Here is a 20,782-nt window from a genome sequence, read left to right on the forward strand (position 1 = left end):
TATAAGTGACCTGGTAAAACTGGATTGTTCTGTTTGTCCAGAACACTGTGTACCAGTTTGCCCTTATACATCAGTTAAACCATGCAATATGGCAAACAACACAAAACAAAACAATTTCCACGTTTTGTATTTTCTATATATTAATTAAATGATTCATTCATTTATTCAATCAATCAAGTCTAGTGGCAAAAGCGGATTATATCAGAATCAGAATCAGATTTATTGGCCAAGTGTGTTGACACACACAAGCAATTTGGTTCCAGCTGTTTGTGACTCTCAAAAGTAGAGACATAAATAACAGTATACTATACAAAATAATACAGATGTGACACAATAGACAGTATGAGTATTAAATATGAATACAGAATATATGACTGATCAGTTATGTACACAAAGTGTGGGAAGTGCAAATAACAGTATTGTGCAATATTCTTTTTGTACAATATACAGCAGCAGTAGTGTGTGTAACCTACACGGATGATGTGATGATTGACAGTTCTGATAATGCAGTACTTATGCTAGGAAGCAGGGAATTATAATATTGGTGAGTTGTTAATCAGGGTGATAAGGGGCCTGGTATAGAAACCGTTCCGGTGTCTGGCAGTTTTGGTAAACAAAGTTCTGTAGCACCTGTCAGAAGGGAGTAGCTGAAAGAGGTTGTGTCCAGGGTGCGAAAGGTCAGTGGTGATTTTTCCTGCCCGGTTTCTGGTTTTTGTGTCGTACAAGTCCTGGGGAGTGGGCAAGGGTGTGGGTGTGTGTGTCTCGATCCGAGGTTAGGATTCATGCGACTTACAAAGTTGTCAATATACCTGATAACAGAAACCTCAAAAGGTTAGATAAAACCTCCAAAATACGTCAGATTGATATCATAAGGTGTCTGATGTAATCCCATTACCTGACTGTTAAACGGCTCGCCTTAAACCTCTCCTAAAGCCTCCAGACTCATAATTTAGTGGGAATGACAGGAACCTTTGTCTTCTTTTAAATAGATCATCAACAACCACAAGGTGACCTCATATTAAGCTAACTTGTCTCGTCTGCAAGCCTTGGCCACAGTGCTTCAGGATGTGTTCTGATACAAATGAAGCGTTAATCTAATTTGATCTAATTTTCTATACAAACTTCCACTCCACACTGAAGGTCATTCAAACGAGATTAACAGTGTGACCAATATTAGCTAACGTTAGCTATTCAAAGCTTGAAATTCAAGTCAGCCATAATTTCCACACAAACAAAGACATACTGTAGGAGAATATCCAGTTCCTTGACATGTCCTGTACCAGACATGAATTATTTGTGAAACTATACACTCAGCTTTTAGAGTCAACAGCTCCACCTAATGAAAACTATAGGTAACCGGTCATTAGTTTGAAATATGCTAAAGAATTATATAGAAACTAATATCCAAGCATTGTTTAGATATTCAGATGAGAAAATTACATTTATTTGTAACAGTACATATAAAATGGCTTCCCTAATATGTATAATACAGACAATGAATATATTTTAGGGGAAAAAAATGGTTGTCTCTTCTCCACAGTTTAGTTAAATGGCTCTAAGGCTAAAAATCTTTGCACAAAAATCTAAAAACTTTCAAAAACTGTAAACACACAGAAAAGCTTAGAAATCTGTGCACTGTTCTGAACGCTTGAAGAACTTCGTCCTATATCACAAGCACATCTGTTAACACAACATGCTGTTATCAGCCACAAAGAGGTTTTCAACGATATCCATTGATTGTTTTTTCGAAAAAGGGAACTGGTAGAAACTGCAGTCAAAACAAATTTTTTTAAATAATTGATTAAAAAACAAAACAAAAACAAAACAATCTAACACAAGCAAACATTATCAGGTAAACAATTTATTATAAAAATTTACTACACTGTTTTAAGGAAGTATTAAGAACATGGCATTCAGAGACATGCTTCTAGAGTATATTATAAATAGAAGAAACATTTTGTGCAAAGAGATTACTGTACAAAGTCTTTAATACGTCTGGTTCACTGTCCCACTTATGAAGCCAGAGAAGCTGTTGAAAAGAGGGAAAGCGTGAACCTTAACAATTGACAAAACAGAGAAAGAGAATGCTCAATAATACATCTCAATCACAATATATAAAAATGTGCTTTTTAGAAGAGCAAGTATGCACATTTCCCTTTTCTTATTTTTATTTGTAACTGGGTAAAAGCTGGAAAAGTTATGGAGATGCGATTAAAAACTACAGAGGGATTGTTTGGATGTTCGTGGAGCTTTCTGGTGTCCTCCTGTTTGTGTCTCTGACACAATGGATGTGAGAGAGAAACAAATTGTGTGTGACACACCAAGACTGAGATCGCCACTGCAGTCGACTGACACGAGAAATACATTCAGTTCCATAAAAAAAAGACCTATATAGTACAAGTATGATGGAACAAGAGCTAATCCAAGACTCCAAAGACTCACTCAGATGAGGGCACGTGGTTTCTACAAGTCACTGATCTACATGAGATTGATTGATATACATTATCTTGATTTGATACATTTCACAAAATCTTTGCTCGATTTCAAATCATTTCAATTTCAAGACATTCTTTTGGTTAAATTCCCACTGAAAAGAGCACCATTAGCTTGCACCATTAGTGCAGGTCTGAAACAAACTGTCTGAGCTCCTCATGGACGCTGTTAACACACGGGAAATAAAAGTATATATTAAAGCTGATAACTGTAACAATATTTAGATCATGCTTCAAAACACATTTTAAAAAAAAAGGAATCACATTAATAATACAAATTGCCTTGAAACTTTTTTTTTGTTGTTAAATATGCAAAAAAGATACAGCAGCTCAAGAGCAATATGTAGAAAACATTGTCTGATTCTGACTTTTGTAATCAAACCAATGTAAAACGAAGCATTGTCAACAGGAGGCCTGTGGTTGTTTTCACAATAAAATGACCCTTCAGTTCAACCAGAGAATATTTCATCTCAAATAAAAGCTCAAAGTTTCTTCTTTAAAGACTTTCCATTTGCTTTCCTTGTTACTTCAAACTCTGTCTACAGGACTGTACCCTTTAAAATGTAACTATTATTTTGGCTACTGTTTGAGAATAATAGACAAAAATAAACCTTTATATATTTAGTTCAAATTTATGTGGTGTTGATACAGGTGCAGTTTTAAATTCTATGCTAAAACCGTTAGCATAAGAAAATGTAAACTTGCGAAAAAGACAATGGTAAATTGCAATTTTTAAAACCTCAATCTCTATCAAATTTGCAAAATAGATTAGGTTAGAAAATAGATTTCAGTTTTGATAGTTGAAATACTGACAAGCCCAAGTTTATAGCTAGAAGACTTTGGGTTGTTAATTCAGTAAGGGGCATTAGGCAATTTCAAAATGGCTCATAAATTGGCTTTCTATCATAAAAGGCACTCAACTGCTTGAATCATTACCATGTAGCAGGACCAAGCACTTAACCATGTGGCCTTCTCTCAAAAGGTTGTGTATAAAACCCATTGCCATACGCATCTAAAGGTAGAAAAGGATCCCAAATTGAGAATTCCTTAAATTTTCCTTGTTATTACAATGCTGTCACAAAACAAACAAACAAACAAACAAACACAAAATAACTTGATCTAAAAATGATTCTTAAAGTAGGCACCCTCACAGAAATGAGACATTCAGAAAGAATAGAGCAGAAAGATTGATGTGTACAAAGTGTCAAACTTCACAGATTACAGTCTTATGTAACACAGGAACTGAAAGATAACAACACTCCACAGGTTAAATTGCACATATTCTTCTAATTGCACACACAGGTGTGCTCTAGCGTGAGATGACGGAGCTGATGGAGTTGTAAGAAGTTCCTCCGTTACAGACTGGGCCGCAAGGTTCTGGTGGTGTCCCCAAACTGTCCATATTGACCCGGAACACGGGTGCTGCTTTTAACAGAAAATCAGCTGCGTCACGGCGGCCAAGTTCTCTTAGTTTAGCTACCAGGACACCAATGGTAGAGTCTGAACGTTGGCTCCAGTCATAAAGAAGCGCTGCTGTCGGGCTCGGGACAGAAAACGGGTCAGCCGGAGGAGTTCCGTTGGTACCGGGGCTGTACTTAGCAGCTAGCTCACTAAGGCCCAGGTTCATGGCTAGAAGACACCAGTCCTTGCCGAGGGTGTCCGGTGGGTCAAGCATGCGACTGAGCTTGCGGCGAGCCAGAAGGCTAACTTCAGCTACAGCTACATCCCTGCCAAGAGTTCCTTGTTTGTAGACTTGGGTGCAACCTAGGGCTACGATGCTAGCAAAGCTCTCCCGATAGCCACCCATTGTGTTGGTTAATGCGTTTTCACCCCGGGCTTGAGCTCTAAAGAAGTCCCTCGGCTGGTAAAGCATGACAGGACCGTGATGCTCTCGCAGTTGCTGAGGACTCAAGTAATGACGGGCAGTTAGCAGGCCTGGAAGTGTAGCAGCAAGCAGCCCTTCTGCCATTCCACACAGAGTATCCAGCAAAGCGTAGCATCGGCTACGTTCAGACTCTGGTCCTCTCAGCCGCACCTCCAGACCTTGTCCGTGATTAACTAGCAGTACTAAGGCGTCGGCTCCACCAACTCCTACCCGAGCACCTCCGGTCCACAGCCTAACTTCCTCTGCTTCGGCCTCGGGTCTCTGTTGCCTGCTCCAGCGACAAAGATTCACCTGCAGTTTGTGGAAAAGGCCACAAGGGAAAGGTGTCAAGTGCTCGGCTGGGACTATGCGGACACCTCCGTACAGCAAGGCATCCTCCACCTCTTCGTCTGCTTCATCAGTCCAGGAATGCTGCAGATCACCGGTGCGGATGAGGGGGGGCACATCCACCATACCTGGGTTGGCCAGGTCACGGGCACATACGTCCATGGCATCCAAGATTTGAAGGAGCTCATCTACGTCTCCCTCAGCGACTAGAGTCTGGAGCTCTTCCTGGCGGTAACGCCCCCTGTAATGGTGGATGGCTTTAGGAGTTTCAATGGAGAGGAGCTTGCCAAGAACATTGGTGCAGAGCCAGCGAGGGTCTAAGAGAACCACGTCTTGGACGGTTTCACTCTGTATAATATTGATCTGAAGCAATGAGAGAGAGACATGGTAAAAATCCCTGAGCAGTGTCAGTGCTGGTCATCATTCTTTTGTTAGAATACTAGTGCATTTTTATTAAAATCCGAGGAAACAATTAGTAATTACTATCAAACAAAGTAATTCTAGATGTTATACTGCCATCTAGTGGACATGGAATTTTCCTCTTAGTCAGTCACTGCACTAGAACCACAGTTCAAGCCTTAGTTGAATAATTGTTTAAAAACATTGTTCACCACATGAGTCCATTCTTACATAATATGCCAGATGACTAACCCTTGCTGTTTTGATGATGTTACACTGCTGAAAACAGTGTAGGCAGTGTAATTGGAACAACAGAGGATTGCTATTCAATCAATGCCACCTACAGCTTCTCCTTTAACATACAGCACATATAAATACATGCAATGATGCATTTTCTAAACATGTTCTTAATATGCATGAGCTCAAAACCATTCCGACTGTCGGTTAGAGGATATTTGGCACCTAAATGGAATGAAACATCAAATAAGTGATATTTTGGTGTTATTGTAGTTGATGTAATGAGGACACAGCAAAATTATACTTATACTTAACATACCACCAAAACTATTGGCACCCCACAAAATCTGTCACACTAAATATATATTTTTGATGCCTCACCTAGAGAAAAAGTAACACAAAGCATTTAATGTAATGGCTGATAATGCTGGAGTATACTTGTGTGTAAAGTTCTTGGAAATAATATTTGTTTAGAGGTTTAATATTGGTTTAGAGTTTAATGGACAACCTACATATTAAAATATTACAGATTTTAATATGTTAATATTTTATATATACAGTATTGTTCAAAATAATAGCAGTACAATGTGCTACTTGGCAAACAAGTTACCAGTAGGTGCAGTAAATTCTCAGAAAACAAACAAGACCCAGCATTCATGATATGCATGCTCGTAAGGCTGTGCAATTGGGCAATGAGTTGAAAGGGATGTGTTAAAAAAAATAGCAGTGTGGCATTCAATCATTGAGGTCATCAACTTTGTGAAAAAACAGGTGTGAATCAGGTGGGCCAAATATGCATTTGAAAGCCTGAGGAAAATGGGTCGTTCAAGACATTGTTAAGAAGAACAGCGTACTTCGATTAAAAAGTTGATTGGAGAGGGGAAAACCTATAAAGAGGTGCAAAAAATTATAGGCCGTTCAGCTAAAATGATCTCCAATGCCTTAAAATGGAGAGCAAAACCAGAGAGACATGGATTAAAACGGAAGACAACCATCAAAATGGATCGAAGAATAACCAGAATGCCAAAGGCTCGCATACCAGGGATCATGGATCAGTTTGCATATGTCAAAACACTTGAAGAGGTCATGTTGCCTTATGATGAAGAGGACATGCCCTTGAAATGGTTGTTTCAACAACACAATGACCCAAAACACAGTAGTAAACGAGCGTCAGCCCAATCCCTGGACCTTAATCCAATCGAGAACTTGTGGGGTGAGATCAAAAATGCTGTTTCTGAAGCAATGAAATGTAAATGTAAATGAAATGTAAATGAATTGTGGAATGTTGTTAAAGAATCATGGAATCCTTGTATAACAGCTGAGAGGTGAAACAAGTTGGGTGACTCCATGCCACACAGATGTGAAGCAGTTTTAAAAAACTGTGGTCATACAACTAAATATTAGTTTAGTGATTCACAGGATTGCTAAATCCTAGAAACAAAAACGTTTGTACAAAATAGTTTTGAGTTTGTACAGTCAACGGCAGACATTGCTATATATTTTTTTAACACACCCCTTTAAACTAATTGCCCAATTGCACGGCCTCACGAGCGAGCATATCATGAATGCTGGGTCTTGTTTGTTTTCTGAGAATCTAATGCACCTTCTGGTAACTTGTTTGCTATATACTAAAAAAAGATTATTCTGGTTAGTCACATTGTACTGCTATTATTTTGAACAATATTTTACATCTTCTGTTCTTTCTTAATTCTGACAGCAACTATAAAAAGGACTAAGGTTCATTCAGCGCAGCACATTATATGACATCCTTAAATACACATAAAACATACACACCTCCCCCATGCTGTGTAGCTGTAAAGCTAGCTCTCGCAGTTTCTCCTCGCTGACCAGAGGGTTGATCTGGTCCTGTACATCAACCACAAACTGCTGCCAGGACATGAGCTGGTTTGGTCCAGTCACTTTACGCCATGTGGGCAGAGTGGACAACAATTTGTCTGCTAGATGAGTCATAGGCCTACAGCTCTGAAAAAGAGATGCAGACAACAGTTTTTACATAGGAATTTTAAACAGCAGAACATTATTCTTTTTCCACGTTCTTTAGATTGAAGGAACAACTAATTCGATTACTTGTAGGTATGAGGGTGCTCTTTCGAACAGAACGGCAGATTAGAAAGAGATGGCTGCAGGTTTGTGTAGGAGGCAAGGAGAAAAAGTGGCGAAGGAGGAGAGGATAGAGGAAGAGATGGTCTCATTTACAGAGAATGTGTAGGATATGCTTTGTGCTTTGGACACAAACATCTGACTGTGTGAATCTCTAAGGGCCTTTTTACACCTGGTCACTTCATGTGTTTTCTCTGATCCAATAGCTATCTAATTTGTTAAAACTGTTCCATTTACATTAGGCCACATAAATGGCGAATCGGATATCAATCCGATCTTTCTACTCCCGCCCAATATGCAAATATATTTTAGCGTATTTCCGGGGTAATTGAAATGGAACACGCTTTGGTGTGTGCGGTTGCTTCAAAAAACAGCATTTACTGTTTGCTCCATTTTCCCTGGCAGCAGCAGTGCATTTTAAGACCAAACGAGACACCTGGGTGAAAGATCGGAGCCAGCACTGGTGGGAAAATGTTTGTTTCTGGCACGATGCACGACTCGCGAGTCACCTGTGAGTGACGTACTTCCGTTTGGGAGGAGTATAGCGCTGACATATGTGGATTGAACAACCACATGCATTTACACCTGTCCAGTTTCATCTGAAATGCATCCCAGACCACCTCCTGAAGTGGTTTGATCGATCGGATTTATATCCGTCTCGAAACCGTTTCAGAGGGCATTCATATTGTGGCATTCATACTACAGATTTTTCATATTGTTAGCAATAACTAATAACAATCCTCTGCACCAATGCTACTAAAGCTATAACTGTGATCAAATGCCATTTATAAAGCTTTTTAATTGTACATGTAGCGTTCTCTGAAGGTCCTGTTTCCCAAGTCACAATTATGTTCAAAGGTTTCTCCCTTTTGTTGAAATTTGTATGATTCAAACAATAGCTAGGTTTAAGAGAGTGTTTATGAGACAAATTAGTGAGTAAGCTGTATTTAGTAAAACAATTTAGTAAAACAATGTGATAAAAAAAAGTGTCACTAAACAAACTGGAAACTCAGGCTCTTAAAAATTGTGGCTGAAACACATAATTATGATTTGAATGAATGTCCATGTCAGGATCTCATTAGTGAGGCACACCCTCTCTCTCTCTCTCTCACACACACACACACACACACACACTCACACACACACCTGATGTGCAATCCTCACAGTTAAATAAATTGATTCATAAATAAATACATGCAACAGTAATGCTAAAGCATTTGAAGTGCAGTTCTAACATTAACACACACCCTCAATTACAAGACCAAAACAGAAGACTCTTACTGAGATGATGGAGTTGCGCAGCTCTAATAAGAGGTTCCTTAACAACTTCATGTCTTTTGAGTTAGAGGCTCCGGCATCCATTATGAAGAGCTTCTCAGCTATTTGCAGATCATTTCCAAACCTGGGAGAGATTAAAATCAACTGAAGACTTGGCTAGGCAAGATGAATGTGTGTAGCAAGTGTAACTGCTATAAAAACATTATTCAACAAATAATAATTAGTAAATAATTTATAATGCTGTCAGAAACAGCTTTACAGAAATGTTGATCTCTAACAAACAAAACCGGAGGTAAAACATGATTAAGGCATATTTATATTTACGTTTTATTATTCTTTTTTATTGTTTATTACTGGTTTATTACAGAAGGGCGTCTGCCAAATGCCTGAAATGTATATGTACATTATCATTCATTTTAGCTTTTTATGTGAATGAATCTGAAATCTTTGAGAAGGTATTCTTGCCCATTACTATTAAGATATTCAATTGCTAATGTTCCAATACATTTTTTGGATATTTAGTAATATGCCTATTGTCCTTGACACATCAATACCAGAATCAACATACAACTACAACTCACAGAATATAACACGGCTTACAAACATAGCTGCCAAGGACTACGGCACCCATCCATCACCTGGACTATTCCGCACTCACGGTATAAAGGACTCTCACTCTCACTTGCTCAGGGTCCCATACCTGCATCTTGCTTTCACATGTTATACATTTGTGGCTTTTATCCATTGTCTTACCCGATCATTTACAGTTTGGCTTAAGGTTTGCTAAACCTGGATTTGTCTGCCTGCATTTTAAATAAAACTTCAGTTACATATTCACTCCGTGATTATGTTAAGATCAAGTCATCTGTATTGTGCGAATTATACACTATGTTTATTTGTGCTGCATTTGTTATTTATATCCTCTATTACGGGTGTGTATATACATCATATACTGTTGGGCTATACTGTATGCTGGTGTCCATTTCTTTGTAGTAAACCTTCATCGATGGCTCTATTAACCAGCCTCACTTGCCTCGCATTATGATGCGACATCTTTAGTCATTTTCAATAAATCGTATAACACACAGGTGAATGTGACGTGTAATTTGCATGTTTTAGATACAACTTCCCTAAAACTAAACCTCCTCACCTGTTACGGACTTCCTTCAGTAAAGACCTCTCTTTGTCATAGCTGAACTCGCCACCAAAAGAGCGAGGCAGGTTGGCAATGTCGGCGTGCGTCGCTACCAGCACCACATTAAGAGGATTTCTGATCTTTCCTCCAAAAGCTAGAAACACAGCAGAAATCCATTATTATATAACTTCCCCTTTTAACTGGAATTATCCACCTACACATACTGTACATCACCACTGCAGTAATGAGAAATCTAGAAGGTGTGTTGCAGCCTAATGGACTGATGTGTTGTTTACAGCATTGAGAGCAGAAAAGAGCTCAGAGCGTTAATGATTACAGCACTCAGTCTATAGAGATTCCTTTATACTGCTTACATCGCAGATCTGAAAGCATCCATGCATTCAACTGTAATTCAAACTGTAGGTGTATAGTACTGCACCCGTTTTATTTTTTATGGTTATTCTTAGGAACTTGTATAATAGATGATTATATAATTTAAACCTTATAATAAACAGATAAACAATTGCATTGCTATTTAATAAAAAAATTATAGTCATATAGTTTCTGTTTTCTGTAAAGGGGAGTTTATTTTAGATTTTTGGAAGAACTCTCAAGTGTCAGAACTTTGCAACAGTCAGCAAGTTTTATACCACAGGAAAGTCTTCACGACAAAAGGTTGCTTTTTTTCTCTCAAAATTATTCGAGAAAACTTCATGTGTTAGCTGTAAGAGAGAGAGAGAGAGAGAGAGAGAGAGAGAGAGAGAGAGAGAACTCCGCACATGCTGTTATAATAGCTTAAGTCACATCAGAGTGATTTTTTCTAAAACTAATATTTCAAGTGTGATCAGTATCTTGTTATTTTTGGTTTTCTTTGTTTTATTATACTTTTCCCCTGTGTTACACATTCACTCAATAAAGACAACACAAGACTTGTGTTAAAGAGTAAACAAAAAATCTTTTCCTGTTTGAACATTTTGTTCAGGACACTGTAGATAAGACTGTGAGCCAAGTGGCTAAATATTAATGTAATGTAAACACATGACTGCAACATACAGTCACTCAGTTTAAACAGACAGAATTACTGTAGACTTCCATTTAACATATCCACAAGAGATAAATACATGAAACCGAACTGAATGAAGACAAATATCTTTCGATTTAAACAGACAGACAGCATATTTTTTTACTATTAGCATATTACTTATTAAATACTTAGAAAGCTGTGAATTTGTGAAAACACCATCATAAACCATACGAAATGTCAAAATTGTGATTGTTGCTAGATGATCATAGGAACAATTAGGAAGCTAATGAAGAGCATGTGAGTATTGCTGGAGTTACAATATGATTACACTTCATAAATTGTTGAGGCACTGGTGTTTAAAGGAGTTCATTGAGTAAAGCATTTCATGCACAGTATTTATTTGGTCACTCATCTAGTTCACATATCCAACTTAATTTATGAAATGACCTGGCTTATGCAATGAAAGAGGAATTTTATTATGATACCTGTGTTTCTATTATTTTTTGAATTTAAAAACAAGTAGAAAATAAGATCCTCTGCTCACTATTGTCAGTCCCCTAGATATGTTTTTGACCCTTTTTTTGTCAATAAATAGAAAACGTAACCAAGGAAATTGTGTTTGGGGCTAAAAGCAGGCTGAGATAATGGCAGATAGCAACAGTTGCTAAGAAGTAACTGAGAAAGTAAACAGGGAATCGGAAAATGTCAATTAGTTTGTCAAGCAGTTTGTAAGGAATCATCGAAAATAATGTTATAGACTAAACATACTTAGAAGGGACATACTAAAGCAAAATCTATTTAAACAAAACACCAAAACTATAAATAAAGACGTGTCAGTATATAAAAGATTGCAACGTACATAAAACGTCACCTGCTTTATAATGTATTTGGTTCTTTTTGTTTAGATATTGCCTTTTGTTTTTCACCTGTAATACTATTGAGAGCTAATGGGGAATTGAGCATACTGTATATGCCCAGTTACAATAGCGTAAGTCAGATTTGTTTGGGAGAGGAGAAACATGTGTTTGTCCTCCCTCTCATATATGGCATCTAAAGTCCTTTTGTGGAGAACTCAGAGTTTCTGCTCTACTAAAAGGTTTATTTTGTTGTAAATGGCAAGAACCAAAAACCTCATTGTATTGAGTGAAGCTTGTTAGTGGCAACTATCTTCTGGAAGAATCGTTGTCTTCATTTGTGTTCTTCATCTGTGGATTAATTCTATTTACTTTTGACATTGGATCGGAGTGTTGATAAGGTTACTGCTATTGCTATGACCTCTTGGTGGCGTTGAGGATAACAGGCCTATGGACAGCAGTCTTTGCAATGTGGAATTGGGGATCTAATAATTGCATCGGACTTGAGTATTGCTCAGGACGTTGATCTCTAAACAGTATCATCTAAACTCACAATAAAACAATGTTTTGTACTTAATTGATATGAAGACTCATGAGGTCATTTCTAGGTATTTGTTGTTTTCTTTGAATATATTTGGGAGCATATGTGGGCTAAATAAAATAAGATCAGATCATTTGTTTTGTGAAAAGGTTATTTATCAGTACAGCTCGATTATCTGTTGAATCCCCTAAGAGTAACATCTATATTGAGAGTGTGTTACAAGGTAACTAAAAGTATATCAGTAAAGACATATTTAAATGTGTCTTGTAACAGATTGTATAGTCTCTGGAAACACATCAGAGGTGAGAATAACAGTATATAGACATTCACTCGAGTCATGTTTTGATGGTGATCGTGGAGAAGAACACTAACACATTATTTAAAAATCTCCCATATGTGTTCAGTTGAGCTGAAATCAGGTAAAGTCCAGATCATATTATTGATCAATTTTTCTACTTAAAAACATGAAATCATTCATTTAATTGAACATTTATTAAAAAACCCTTTCTGGATATTCAACAGAGTAGAGGCTTTCATTTGTATTAACCCCTAAATCACTAAGGAACTTTTATATGGAATAATAAATAAGGAAATATAAGATTTTATATACAGCCTCTACTGTATATATCAGATACATACCATAAATTCCCTGTATGGACAAAAAAAAACAAAAAACTGGTACCTGCAGCTCAACTGTTAACACGCACACCTTCAAATCCTACTCTTAATTTACTATCGCATTCACAGATACAATCAAACCCAAACTCACCAATATTTTCCTCAGGCAGCATGAGAGCCTTGAGACAGTTGAGCCAAAAGGTGACATGGCTGAGCTGAGTCTCGTACGGCTCCTCCAGGCTGAACGTCACCAGGTGGATAGCTGTGCTGTCATTGGCCGCAAAATAGTCGTAAGTGCAGTAGTACACTGGATTACCAGAGAATTCCCACACGCTGAAATCTCCAACACCTAATACACACACACACACACACACACACACACACACACACACACACACACACACACACACACACTTATTATAATACTGACTTCAGTAGCCAATACCCACACTCTAATGATAAGGTAATAATAATTTTATGTACTGTGACAGAAAAGTATAAACCAACATAACTAAAAGAAGTGAATAATAAAAACACAACAACTCCAGCAAATATTTCGATATGCTAACAAATCATATCTTGATATAATAAATTGCTTGAAAACATTTCAAACTGTTAAAAAGCATCTCAGATTTAAAACATGATTCATGATTTTTTTTTTTTAATGAAGAGGACGGTGGGCGTCTAACCATTGACGTTGGCTGTGTGGATGTCGATGGCCTTGGTGGCCGTGTCATCAGCTGCATTAAGGCTGTTGTGGACAGGGGTGAACACCTCCAGAACTCCTTTAGTCAGGCTGGGCTCGAACATCATACTGCGACTCCTCACACTCACATTCTCACAGCCTGGATACAGGTTGGAGATGCTCACAGAGACTGGATGGGAGCACACACACACACACACACACACACACACACACACACACACACACACACACACACACACACACACACACACACACACACACGAGAACATTTAATAAACACTGACAAGTCATTGTAAAATTCAGTGAATAGATTTATCAAGGGGTTATCCTGGAAATGCAGTAACAACATGTAGTCAGCAGGGGGCAGTGTGGTCGTTTAAAATCCTTTAACTTCTTTTAAATCCTCTTATTATTCACTGATCTACTTCAATTTATCTTACATTCTTTAGTGACTGCAGAGTCACATATTAAAAATGCATTGTTGCAAAAGTAACAAGTGCAAGTCCTCAGATGTAAAGGATTTAAAAAGGTCTGAGTTTTATTATCTATTTGGCTATGAGATGCCAAACACAATCAATGCACTGAGTATTATGTAATAAAATATACTGCAAAAAGCTGTAAGAATGCTAGAAAGAGATTCTCAGTGATGAACAGCCACTGTCTTTACAGAGTGACTGACAGAGCAGGTGTGCGTCACACCACAGGCTTGTTCGATTTGAATTTGCAAAGGGATGGTGAATGACATCACTGTGGGAAATGCTACTCAACCAATCTGGTTCAGAGGTGAGTCAGATCTGGAGCAGTAAAATACAGGCAGCAGTTCTACAATCAACACTCTTATCAGTGTCACCCAAAAAAGGGACTTTTTTCTATGCTTCATTCATGCACTTGTATGAGGATTTGGAGAATGTGTTAGTCACACAGTGTTGAATATGTCTGGTGCATTCGACACTTTCTGCAGATCTCTTTTTCCTTCCCTGAAACTTTTATTTCCTTACTTCATTTGAAGAGTGTTTCTTGTAGGAGGAAATGCATTGCATCTGCCTTGTAAGTGTACGTGAAGTAAAAATGATCCAAATCAGAAACATCAAATGAAATAAAAAACCTCAGCTACAAATGCAATATGTTTACATTTTTAATCACAGAAGCAAATAGCTGAGAACTATCTATTACTCTGAAATTGGTTTGGGGTGAGTATCAGCAGTGTTAAACGTGGCTTGGAATGCCAATGCTTTTCATACCAGCAGGTTTGGACGTAGCAGGTGAAGCTGGGTGTCTCACAGGGTTAGTGAGTCTGGGTCTCCTACGTCTAAAGAAACTCCTTAGGATGCCACACTTAAGAGATTCGAGCAGCGTGCTCTTTCCAGAGCCGGAATGGCCGAACAGTTTCAGCTTGATCCGCGGTTGAGGGGTCTGAGTTGGTCTCAGCTGCTGAATGTAGCCGCCTTTGTGGTTGTCCTAAGGGAGCAATCAGAGAGGAAATTAAAGGAAACCGCCAGTGCACATGGAAGCAGATTTATGTATGAAGTGGAAGATACTAAGCAATTTAGCATAAACTATGAGTGTTGAACAAAAGATTATGCACCACTGAGGCTGAACATAACCTGTATCTATAAGGAATGCAACAATAAAATAGCCAACTGAATTATAAAACCTGGACCCAATCTGTGTCAAAGTTAATTAATTAATGCAGAACCACCAGCAGCCAGTTTAATACAGTGTGGGCTGCTTAACAAAGTACAAACCTTTTTCAGTTTGGCCAACAGAAGTGCTACATGCTCTTGCTGTTCTGCAATTGCCACTTCCTCTGCTGTCTTTCCATCCTATAAAAAAAAGAATGAAATGAAGTTGACAAAGAGAGATAAGCTTCAGGGCAGAACGATGTGAGCTGGCTAGATGAGAAAGGCTAAGAAAGTAAAACTCCATTACAGCTCTGAATTACAACTCAGTTTTCCTATTACAGAGTGCTGATGCTGAGAGAGAGAGAGAGAGAGAGAGATGGTAGAGGTGGTATATATCAGTGAGTCCTTGAGGTCCAGAAGGAGGACGATAGCCATTAGCTGACAAAAGCAATGGCAGATTTGGGTTTGTTTGTGACTAAAGGGAGAACAGATTTATGAGCATGAGGACAGCACAGGGTTTTGGAAATGCTACATGCTAAAAGGAAAGGCCAAGAGCATCTCTCTCTCTCTCTCTCTCTCTCTCCCTCCCTCCCTCTCTCTCTCTCTCCCCCCCCCCTCACCTCAAGGGCTTAGAGGGGAAACCAGTAAACCCAAAATCCCCATACTAAACCCCCTTCTATACAATCAGCCAGCACCTGAGACCACAAGCATACTGCTAACCACACAGCTAAAAAAAAACAGCTGTGGTCTTTTCTCAAAGCTGTGCTCTAAATAGGCAGCATTCTTTATTCCACTGCCACACATACACACCAATAAAACATTTACTATATGCGAATGAGGTGTGAAAATGTAGTCCAACCACAAGTGAGGCGAACAGAATAGAAAAACAGGGTTAAAAATGGCACATTCATGTCCAAGCTAATGCTTTCTTGACAAACAAAAGCTTTCTTGTTAGCATAGATGCTATGTAATACCTGATGAAAATCAAGTTTAAACTATATAATTAAACATGGGCGTGAGTTATCTAGCTAGTATAATCTTACTTAAGAAGAATTTCAAGTCATAATGATATAGCTTCATAAATTTAGTGTTAATACTAGCTAGCTAGCTGAAGTTAAACAGGACACCATTTCTGAGAGAATTTCTAACTTTTACTGCTTGTGCTAGCTACTGTACCTAGCTAATATAATCTAAGACAGGATATTTTAACTTGTTTAAAACTACTTGTGTGGACGGTATGCGTTTTGTGTCTTTGTCCTTCTAAAAACCATGACCATCGGTCTTTCTATTTTTACCCCATTCTTTCTATAACATTCTTTTCAGTCTGTTTTATTTCTCAGTCTTACTCTGCACAGTCCCCAGTAGGGAGGCCTTCATCTTCATTTATGGGCTAGTAGATGTCTCGAAACATCTGAAGGTGCCTTCCAAGCTGCTCAGTGTTCACAGAGGGAAAGACTTCTGACACAATGAGGCCAGAGTTCTCATACTGACAAACAAATGAAGACCGGGAAACACTTAAGATGTGAACAGACCAGAGCACATCCTTTAACATCCATGAATAGTGCATCAGCCATCGACGTACATTAACGCATCATTGAATCCAGTAGATGTACATAGAAGAGTTGAGTTGTGCTGATAATTGATGTGCTTTATTTAAGCAACAGAGTTCTGGGAATCCAAGAACCCACTCAAGGAAGACAGAACTGTGTGAAGATACAAAGCTTTTCTCTTTCCATCGCATATACTCACAAATCATCTGCATGTGATCGAGTGGATACATAATGCCTCACACAAACACAAACAATTAAGCATCATCGATAACACCAGCTTCCCAGGGTCAAGCTCACACACACACACACACAGACACACACAGAGTACTGGAAGCAGACCCTCCACAGTCGATTACATGAATACAGACCCAGGTACCTTGAAATGTATTGATTTACTCCTTCAGTCACACAGCTATAACTCCACTATAGAGCTGCTTATAGCCAATACAGGATAGTGAGCAATCAGTGCTTGAGAGCTAAACTTCATACTTAATTGTGTTCTTTTAGGAGTCATTTATAAATAAGAAAAAAACTGGAAACTCAATTTCATATACAGTGATTAACTTTCCCTTGACTTTAATCTTATTTGCTAAGCTTCCGCAGGGACTGGGTTTCAGGTAATGGAAGGTGAATGTTAGTGCACTACAACATCTATAGAATAATCTAATCATTGTATGTAAGAGACCCTTAAAATACCACTTACACGGTACATGATCTCACCCCAATGCCTAGAGGTGAATATCATTCATAGCTAAACATCATTTCTAAAATCTCCAATATTCGTAGTTTTTAATGCGCAATAATATTACCCTCGATCAAATGACTGCTTCCTGCTTGTCGTGCTGATACCTTACACAAGAACTGCAACTTCAGAAATACATATACATTGCTTATGCATTAGATGATAGATAAGGATAATGTTAAAAGTTACAGTGTTCAGCTCTGGCTAAAGAGGCAAACTTGCCAGGCACTGAAAAAATAAGTGGGTTATAACATTTACATTCATGGCCTTATATTTCACTCACTTTATAAGGACAAACTTTACTTTGTTAAGTTTGATAGTTTCTGGTCTTGTTTAAAAATGTAGTCATTGATTTAGTCCTTTCCAGGCATTATTTGACACTGTTTTTGTCCCAAAATTGCTTAAAGCTAGTTGCTAGCATAAAAAAATCTACAAAAAATCTCTCAGAGATATAAAGTGAATATAGTTTACTATTTAAAACAAATCCATTTTGTTGTGGCCAAACAATTTGATATTCATGACTGCGATGCCTTGGACATACAAAGTAAACAAGCTGACTGTTATGACAACTGCTGTGATGGTTGGAACACATCGATTAGCATTTTTTAAAATTCTATTGTTATGATTTTATATTTCTACAAGGTATCAACAACCTCTGAGAACAGAGCAGTCACTCAAATCTGATTCAAATTAATAAGGCGATTATGACCTCTTCATTGTGAGGTTTGAATCAGATTGATTCAAATGCCCTGTGTGTGTTGTGTATAAGAAAAAGTTGAGTGCTACTGTAACATGTCAGGTCAACTGTGCATATCATTATTCTTTAACAACAAAGAGGTGTCCTTACTGTATGATACAAACAATAAGCTGTACATGATTCTGGCTTCCATTCATCTACACTGAATGCTTTTGATCTCATTACTAATGCCACCGGCTGCTTATTCTGTAAATTCGATCCTGTGTAATGAGTAACTTACTAGTTTTATTTTTTCAGTTGTTACTCCCTTCCTTTTACTCAAGCAGTTATTTGGATGTCAGAATTTACTGGTTTTCTCTGCGCTAACACAAATATGTTCAGGGCTGGACAGGAGATTGGGAATCTGCATTAAGTAAAAACGTTGATCGAAAATGTCTGAACGTTGGTGGAGTTGTCTTATGACTCATACTAGTAACGATCTCACTATCGACAAGGGTGTTGTGAAAGGAGACTGTTGTTAAACCGTTCCATTATTTCATACTTCAAATGTACTTTTCTAGTGTATTTATAGACATAACTGAAATGTCAACTGCTTGTTTACTTCTTATTTAAGTTTTGTAAGTCTTGGTACGTGAAAATTGTGAAACTGTTTGTAAAAGCCTGGCTTTATGAAAGAAATCCAGTGGTTATGTCCCATGACTCACATTAGTGATGGCGTCTGTGTTAGCTCCGGCCACGCAGAGATGCCGCACCACCTCCAGTCCTCCGTTACTCGCGGACATGTGGAGTGGAGTTTTCCCAAACTGCGACAAAGATACAAAAAACTCCTCAAACAACTTCAGAAACAGTACCTAAAATCTAAAAATGTCAAATGTCTATGTCAAAAACTGAAATGGAAATAATAAAAATATAAAATAAATCCTGCACTTTCCATTCATGGCTCAGAAGAAACCCTGGCGCTGACTGATCAATTTAACACTAATAACATTTTGTTTCTGTTAAGGCTTTGAATGAGAGCCACCATCTATCTTCTGCCTGCTGGCTAATGGAAGTGCTGTTTCTAATAAACTTAGGACAAAAGAATAAAAAGTACATTTGCTCAACAGATCGTAGTTTTAACAAACGGCTTTAAATCATGTAGTGACTGAACTGCTGCAGACACAAAGGAAGGAAGCAGGGACAGAAGTGAAATGAAGGAATTGTTTAGTGTTACACTCCATCAAACCCTCAAGTAAGATAAATTCCTGTGGCCAGAATGTTGAATATAATTCCATGTTTAAAAAGTCTTGCAATGGTCATGTCGAGTTATATAAATAAAGTGTTTTAAAAGTAAAGTTAAAGCCTCAACCTTCATCCATCAATCATCTAAACTGTCTTTTAGAAACAAGGGATGGAAACATACTGTATATACACCTGTGGAATGATTAAACATTTTAAGTCAGTTCCTGTCCCTTGTGTAGTAGCAGCTATAAAAAGATTGTTCCTTCACCATCCTCTCTTTTTTCTTCTCCCTTGTAATTAATAAGACAAATAAATAGATAAATAAATAAACAAGCAATGAATGTTGTCACGTTACTGAGAAACCGCAAACTTTTTGCCAATTCTGTGTGTGTGTGTGTGTGTGTTTGTGTGTGTGTGTGTGTGTGTGTGTGTGTGTGTGAAAGACAAATAAAATCTTGAATCCTGCATCAAAGCTCTCATGATGTTATTTTTTCCACGTTGGAAAACATTACAGCTAAAATTACAGCTTTACCACTGACACTGAAGATTAAAGCAAATATTACGATCAGAACAAATTAAATCAAATCGGATATTTTATGCTTATTTATCAGCATGAACTAATCTGAAAATAGTTCCTTTATTTAAAACTAATCTTTAAATAAACATGTTAACTGAATAAAGTGTGCGCACTACCAAATTTCTGATGATTCATAAATAGAGAGAGAACACAGCGCTTTGCTAAAGCGGCTTGCTGTTGTTGAGCTGTTTCCACCTTACTCACCTTGTTTGGAATGTCCAAATTGGCTTTAGCAGCACAGAGCAGCGCCACCAACGGCAGGTTGCCATCCTTGCAAGCAATGTGCAGTGGTGTGTTTCCATGGCGATCCTGGTGGTCCACATAGCAGTGGTGGCTGAGGAGGCACTTCACCACCTCGATCTGACACCTCCTTACAGCCAGGTGCAGCGCGATGTGATTGTCCTGAAACACACATGCGCATGCAAAAAATTGCTTACTAATAGAAAAAACTGTCAAAGTAACATTTCTCTAAACTATAGATGCTTTATGCATTCAGAGGTAAATAAAGAAATAAAGAAACCCTAGAATCACAGGACCTCATCATCTTCCTATGTTATACATTATGATGTACAGTTTAAATCCATGTCCAAATTCAATACAGACATTTAGTCTCATGATATATTTATTGAAACTAAAGTGATTCTATAATCTACGGCTGTTTAAAAATCCATATCTCTTTTATACTGTAGCATCTTTGTTTAGAGTGAATAATTCATTATATTCTAAGGGCACAGATTCACTGGTCTATAGAGGGGC

At 37.9% G+C, this 20,782-nt stretch overlaps 1 protein-coding gene across 2 annotated transcripts in view; it reads right to left on the reverse strand.

Annotated features, from left to right (window-relative positions):
- Positions 1 to 1,841: 1,841 nt before the first annotated feature.
- dapk1 (death-associated protein kinase 1) overlaps positions 1,842 to 20,782 on the reverse strand; it is a 64,129-nt gene continuing 45,188 nt past the window's right edge. The window contains exons 17-26 of one of the 2 annotated variants that reach the window (XM_027138347.2): positions 20,231 to 20,428; positions 18,933 to 19,031; positions 15,363 to 15,440; positions 14,859 to 15,075; positions 13,601 to 13,786; positions 13,063 to 13,260; positions 9,890 to 10,028; positions 8,743 to 8,863; positions 7,135 to 7,323; positions 1,842 to 5,067 (exon numbers count right to left, since the gene is read on the reverse strand). In XM_027138347.2, the coding sequence (XP_026994148.1) occupies positions 3,802 to 5,067; positions 7,135 to 7,323; positions 8,743 to 8,863; positions 9,890 to 10,028; positions 13,063 to 13,260; positions 13,601 to 13,786; positions 14,859 to 15,075; positions 15,363 to 15,440; positions 18,933 to 19,031; positions 20,231 to 20,428 (2,691 nt within the window). In that variant the 3' untranslated portion in view covers positions 1,842 to 3,801. Of the gene's footprint in view, positions 5,068 to 7,134; positions 7,324 to 8,742; positions 8,864 to 9,889; positions 10,029 to 13,062; positions 13,261 to 13,600; positions 13,787 to 14,858; positions 15,076 to 15,362; positions 15,441 to 18,932; positions 19,032 to 19,641; positions 19,740 to 20,230; positions 20,429 to 20,782 lie in introns of those variants that run through there. The other variant, XR_007143804.1, reaches the window with a different exon arrangement.

Source organism: Tachysurus fulvidraco, chromosome 9 (genome assembly GCF_022655615.1).
Source record: "Tachysurus fulvidraco isolate hzauxx_2018 chromosome 9, HZAU_PFXX_2.0, whole genome shotgun sequence".
Taxonomy (NCBI): Eukaryota; Metazoa; Chordata; class Actinopteri; order Siluriformes; family Bagridae; genus Tachysurus; species Tachysurus fulvidraco.